Genomic DNA, 6,684 nt, shown 5'->3' on the forward strand with positions numbered 1-6,684 from the left:
ACCTCCTAATGGAAGCAATGCACTGGTGGAAGGGGAACATGAGCTGCCGACACTTTTTGTAGGGATCCCAGCAACCAGGAGGGTCTAGCCAATCCACTAGTCTACCATCTTTGCCCATCCCTACTTTAGAAAGAAGCTTATGAATAGAACAGGGAACCACCTCAGGATTCATTCTCCCCCCCCCAACACCCCGATATTCACTTCTAACTTTCTGCATGTTAGCATATATCCCAAAAGTTTACAGGGCACAATAATGGAGCTTGTTACACTATCATTTGGTGTTCAAAATGGAAACGCCAAGAAAAACCTCACAGAAGTACCCTGATTTCAGATTATATCTATGTACCTCCTAGTTCTAAAAACAAGTTGCTTTGTATCTTTTTCCTCAGACAGGAGACCCAAACATGCTACTGATGGGCAGCAGCACCAAGTAAAATCAAGCCTATTTCCCAATAAACATGCATACTAGGGCATGCGCACACCTGCTGGGTCAAAAGGTAGGAACTCTCCCAACATCCCAAAGATTCCATCACTTTGGTCACGATTTGGCCACGTGTTGTTTCGAGGTCCTTGTGGCTTCTGTCCCAACATCTCCGACATCATGTTGTCCATGTAACTGTTCACCAGGCCCAAGCTATACAAATCGGAGCTCAGATCAGAAAAGGCGTGACTGTTCCATTGATGCATGTGAGACAATCCCGGGCCAACAGTCTGGGCTGGCTGCTGGTTGGAATTGGTTGGCCATTTGCCAGGGGGACGCTGCTGCTGCTGCTGGGGCCCAATGGGTTGAAGCAGGTGCTGATAAAACTGCATCTGCTGCTGCTGCTGCTGCTGCTTTTGCGGCTGAAGTGACAGCCCTTGCTGAAGATGGTGCAGAGGAGTGTGAGACGAAGACTGAGGCTGCTGCTGCACGGCTACAGGCTTCTGCTCTGCTGTGGCTGAAGAGGATGCAACGGAGTTCCTCCTTTTCACCAGTGGGGAGGTCTGCTGGGATTTACCCATATTGAAACCAGAGAGGAAATCTATGACCTCCTGCATTTCTTGGTCAGTTGGTAAATTCATGCCTTTGGCATCCTTGCCGCCATCCGCTTTGCTGTTGTCTTGCCTGTCAAGAAGGAACCCATTGACAATCTGCTTCCCCGGGCTCTGCCCGGGCTGCACCGACTCTACTGCCCTGGGGAAGTTACCAATGTTCAGAATGCTTTGCAGTCGTGTGTCCGTGCTGTTGGGTGTTTTTGCTTTGTCCTCCGAGTTGTTAGCTATAAAAATGTTTTTGGAAGGTGTACTAGGAATGGAGTAGCTCCCACTGTTGGTTGAATTTGAACAGGAGGTTTTCTTTGTAAACCGCGATGTCAACTTGGAGAAAGTCTTTTGCAAGCCACCAGTCGATTTGCTTCCGTTTCCAGGTGGCAAGTCGATATGGCTCCCAAAGTCACAGATCTCACGCTGGAGCTGAATCTGAATGCAGGGCAAAGCTTGCTCCCTGTTTAAAAAAAGCAACAACCAGAAGAACTAAACAGAAATCACTATACAATCAGGCATCCTGATATAAATCAGGTACAAGACATGCAGTCTGGGATTCTCAGTGATGTATGACAGCACATTAAAAATAACGAAGGACTGGCGAAAATAAGAAATGCTGCGCGAAATACTGGATTAGCCAGTCTAGGTGCTAGTATGTAATTTCCTCATTCAGAGAAAAAGAGGTTGCCTTGAAAAGCTCCAGTATCAATTAGGATGGGCAACACTCAGCTTCTGAACACAGATGCTTAATCTACAAAAATACTGTAACAAAGAAAAAAGTTATAAGCATTTTCTTGAAAGATGTGTTGGGAGATTCCAGCCACCTTACCTGACACTATAAATCTATTTGCTAGTCTTGAGCCATCTAGCTAAGCAATATCATATGCTGAATGTTTAGCTTTCTCTCCACATGCCTGCCTCCACCCGAAGGAAAAAAAGGTTTGGATCCCATGTTCTCATCCCCCTTGCACTTTCCTCCACTGCAGCGCTCACCTCCTCTGCAACTTGGCAGAGATTTGGACTTAACCCACTGAGGTACTAAAGGCCACATTTTCTTGCAGTGCTTACAGATTTGGTAATCCTTTGCCATTTACTGAAACATTAAATTGGCCAAGCCACCTTTCCTTTTTTTTTAAGGGAAGAAATGACCTGTGCTGTTTTTGGTCTTCCTTTGTCACCCTCTGTCTGACCACATTTGCAGAAGTCTCTCAGGATCGAGCCTAGGCCTGATCAGAGCCATTTGTACATGTGACTGGAAAGAAGTACTTCTCTGTTTCAGAGATCCGCACTGCCTTTGCATAACAGCTTTCTACCCACAAGCTACGCTTTGCACATATTTGCCAACTGGGCTGACTGACCCTAGCCCAGATCCTGCCTCTAGCTTCTTCATTCACATGCTGCCATGTGATGAGCCACCACTACATTCCTCTCACTCATTTTTATTTGGGAAGAGTGCAGCACAAACCAAAGGCCTGCCCCACCTTCCTTCCTTCCACCGACTCAGGTCAAACACCGCAGTATAGAGAACATCCACCAGTCCCAAAGTCTTTTCTGGATCCAGGCTTCTCTGTAGCAGGGACATGGTTGCAGGATCTTCTTTTAGGCACCTAAAAAACATAGGCTTTAATTCAGACTCTCACTCACCAGTCAAATATTTAATCTCCACATTTAACACACACACTGAAACACACACTCCTGCATGTGTCTTTCAAGGTAATTACCAAGTTGATGGTACTTGAACCACAATTCTGGAACCTTCTAAACTGATCTGTGGAGCGTACGCCTCTTTGTTTTCAATCTGCGCTGTGTCCACAACCACCTAACAAAGTTGGGGTGGAAAAAAGTTGTAAGTGTTCAGCATTCCAAAGACGTAGCTCTGTTTTTCAATCTAGAGCAGAAGTTCTCCCCCAAGCTACTGAGAGGAAAAAATAGCACCATCCCACTGGTAATATATCCCCACAAGAGCTGGACATGACATACATAGTGTCGTCAGTCAGCATGACACAGTGGTTAGAACATCGGACTGGAGAGACGCAGATCCGAATCCCTGCTCTGCCGTGGAAGCTTGCTGGATGACTTTGAGCCAGTCACACGCCCCCGCCAGCCTAATCTACCTCACAGGGTTGTTGTGAAAATAAAATGAAGGACAGGGGAACAACATAAGTTGCTTTAGGTCCCCCACTGGGGAGAAAAGGCAGGATATAAAATGAAGAAAGCCAATGAATAAATTGCTACCGCTAGCTAGCTAAGAAGTGCATGCAGGGAATTCCAATTTGAAAGAAAAGCCTGCCTCTTACTCCATGGGATGAATCCAAAAGTTTAACGTCTCAAAAAGGCCATTGACTACTTAAAGGTTTTTTAGCTGCAGATAGCTGAGCAGCTTTTCATTTTGTGCTTCTTTCAGGAAACCAAATCTGCTTTCCAATTGTGTGGTAAACTCAGCCCTGAAATTTGCTGCATAAGATTACACAAACCAACCTTTATAAGATTATCATTCTGTACTCTGACTAGAGAATCTTAAATGGTTGCTAAATTTGGAATGGGAGCTTCTCAGTTCTGCAACTCACTGAAGCATCATGGGAAGGCATCATTTAAATGATATAATCCAGCAGCGTTTGGGTGGAAAGAGAGGTGCTTTACCATCTGAGGTTCCATTTTATCTGAGCAAACTGAACTCAAAATACAGGCAGCAAACGTTTCTCACACCCACCCTAGGAAGTGGCTCCCTGATAGCCATTGTTCTTACTTCACAGATGTTTCCTCCATCACTCCCACCCATGGAACAATCTAACAGCAGAGGAGGCTCTCACTGGCATGCAATGCAAATGAAATTTAAACAAAGAGATGAAAAGTTTCGAACTAGCACTGAGAAGAGCACAGGGCAGTTTCTGCCCAACTAATGAACCCCCTGCTCTGACCATATTGCACTTTATATCATTTTTTTTATCCTGCCTTTTTCTCCAAGGATTTCAGGGTGGCATACATGGTTCCTCTTCTTCACAACAACCTGGTGAGGAAAGCTAGGCTGAGAAAGAACAAATGGCTTGAAGTCAGCCAATTAGTTTAATAGCAAGCAGGGAGAATGAACCTGGGTCTTTCCAGTTCTAGGTCAACACTCTAACCAGTACACTGCTCAGGCATACTTTAATGGCTACAACAGAGGATCAAACAAAACTTTTGCCTTCCAACCTAACTCACTACCGGTGCTAGAGAGTCAGGAGCAGACAATGCTGCTTCAAGGCATGAGCCATAATACAAGGTGCAGGAGGAACAGCTGCATCTCTCTCCCTCCTGCACACTCAGTTTCAAACTCACTCCACCCCAGCTGCCTGTTTTATGTGTGAAAGGGCAGACACAACACAAATCTTGTAAGTACCTCCAGTCTGATTAACCACTGCATATCAGAAGGTCGAAGTCAAATGGCAGTGGATTTTTTGTGATTTTGCATAGCTTTGATGAAAAAGGACAATTTTAGTCAGGGTGGACTTTCTCTTTAACTTACTGTAGAAGCGGGGGGGGGGGCGCTAATGACCTGGACACCGAACAGTAGCTGGGAGCAAGCTGTGGCCTTGTTTCAAGCACTGCCACAACCATGGTTGGAGGGGCTGTGGCTCAGTGGTAGAGCATCTGCTTAGCATGCAGAAGGTCCCAGGTTCAATCCCTGGTACCCGCAACTAAAAGATCTTGCAGTAGGTGATGTGAAGGACCTCAGCCTGGAGAGACCCTGGAGAGCCAATGCCAGTCTGAGTAGACAATACTAACTTTGATAGGCCAGGGGACTGATTCAGTATAAGGCAGTTTCATCTGTTCGTGTATTCACAGGGGCCAATGGACTCAGCCTGTCACAGGGCTGTTCTAACATCCCCATCTGCCTCTACTTTCAGTTTAGAAGGATCTATGTTTTCATTACTGCAACAATACAGCATGGCTGAAATAAGATGTACCATAACTATGGGGGAGCAGCATAAGGGTTAAAATAGGGGGAAAGTGCAAGAAAAATCAGGATCTCTTGCTTTTTGTGTAAAACTTGTAACGGTTCCAGGAAGATTTGAAATGTCTAAGTTTCACTTCATTTCATTTCACTTGAAATGACGCTACACTGCTGAGGAGGATTTCTTATTCCCCCTCCCACACCAAGGGGCTGTTTTTCTAAATTACGTCATCCAAACTGCTATTTGTTCCACGGGTACTTACCAGCCCAGCTTGGCCAAAGAGCAACTGTACAGCAGTTTTACAAGCTCCCCGCCATGTGGAAGGGCAAACCTGGTTCAATATTTCAGTCACAGGAGAATCATCCCTTGGGGTTACTCCATTATGGCACCCAGTTTCTTTGATCAGTTGTATCATAGTGTGCTGTGGGGGGAAAAGAAAACAAAATTCTACAAATTAACTGATGAGCATGAAGCAAATGAAACAGCAGATCACATGTGTAGATGAACACATGGTGGTTAAAATGGATGTTAGCCTCCCATTTTTGAGGACTGCAGATTACTTACAGCCAGGAAAGCTGCCAAGTTTATGTATAACACTCTGTGAGGTGCAGAAGCACCATATAATGGTGACAAGGGCTGAAGTGTCATGGGCTGCTGGAAGCAGCAAGGAAAGATCACAGAATTAAAAAGTTGAAAGGGGCCTAAAGACCATCCAGTCCAACCCTCTGCACCTAAAGCATCCCTGGCAAATAACTGTCCAATCTCTGCTTAAACACCTCCATGGAAGGAGAACCCTGGGCAACCGATTTCACTACTGAACTGCCCTTAATATTACAAAGTTTTTCCTAATATCCTGCTAGTATCTCCTCATCCATAATTTAAACTTCTTATTATGAGATTGGGACAGTGGTGACATATGGGTGGGAAATTGAGAGGTTCAATGGACCTGATGGCTTGGACCCCCAGTTGTACTTCCAACAGCATAACACCCGTTTTGTTGACAGAACTGCACTTCTGTTGGTGGAGAAAGGGAGGGTGACTCCTGCCCATCCCCCTCCCCTGCTGCAGACCCCCAATGTTGCCTCCCTGGAAGCCCACTGGCCCACAGGAACATGACTGCAGGGGAAACAGATGGCTGCAGTGGAGACGAGGGCAAGAAACAGGTCTTCCTCTACTGCTCTGCTCACATTGCTTAACATTGCTTTTCTATACAGTATTCTACACAATCACTGACTTGTGAACAACAGATCAGAAGGTTTCATGGGGAGAAGGAGCTAACCCTTGGGCAAATAGCCACTCCATTCTCAGTTGCTATTTGCCCAACAGGGGACATGTGAGCAATCAAACTACCTTCTACTGAGTCAAATCACTGGTATGCCAAGCACACTACTGTCTGCAGCTTTCCAGAGTCTCAGAAATCTTCCACACAAACGATCCTTTTCAATGGAGATAACAGGGACTAAACCTGGGCCAGATCTTGGTGGTGGTGGGGCGGGGCGGGGCGGGGGGAACAACGCCACAAGGGAAAAGGGCTAAACCCCATGGAAGGTCTGATGACTGATCTCCCCAAGTCTATATACTAATAGCCAAGTTGCCCCCGTGAGTGCGGATCGCTAAATCTGCGCTCCGGGGGCACTTGGGGGGGAGGGGGAGGTTTGTGCACACTTGGGGCGGTCCCCACGTGTGCAAAAAAATCCAAAAAGTTGAAAAAAGGGGGGTGGGAAAGGAC

The 6,684-nt window shown here is 46.1% G+C and overlaps 1 protein-coding gene and 1 non-coding gene across 2 annotated transcripts in view; one reads left to right on the top strand and one right to left on the bottom strand.

Annotated features, from left to right (window-relative positions):
* The window catches only part of KIAA0355 (KIAA0355 ortholog), a 45,117-nt gene that overhangs the window by 14,660 nt on the left and 23,773 nt on the right, over positions 1–6,684 (bottom strand). Inside the window, exons 6-9 of the mRNA XM_015411102.1 lie at positions 5,218–5,376; positions 2,745–2,842; positions 2,505–2,630; positions 483–1,483 (exon numbers count right to left, since the gene is read on the bottom strand). Of these exons, the coding sequence (XP_015266588.1) occupies positions 483–1,483; positions 2,505–2,630; positions 2,745–2,842; positions 5,218–5,376 (1,384 nt within the window). The remainder of the gene's footprint in view (positions 1–482; positions 1,484–2,504; positions 2,631–2,744; positions 2,843–5,217; positions 5,377–6,684) is intronic.
* TRNAA-AGC lies at positions 4,625–4,696 on the top strand. The gene has a single exon. It is a non-coding gene; the product is annotated as a tRNA-Ala (tRNA).

This window comes from Gekko japonicus, unplaced genomic scaffold (genome assembly GCF_001447785.1).
Source record: "Gekko japonicus isolate JY-2015 unplaced genomic scaffold, Gekko_japonicus_V1.1 scaffold711, whole genome shotgun sequence".
Classification (NCBI taxonomy): domain Eukaryota; kingdom Metazoa; phylum Chordata; class Lepidosauria; order Squamata; family Gekkonidae; genus Gekko; species Gekko japonicus.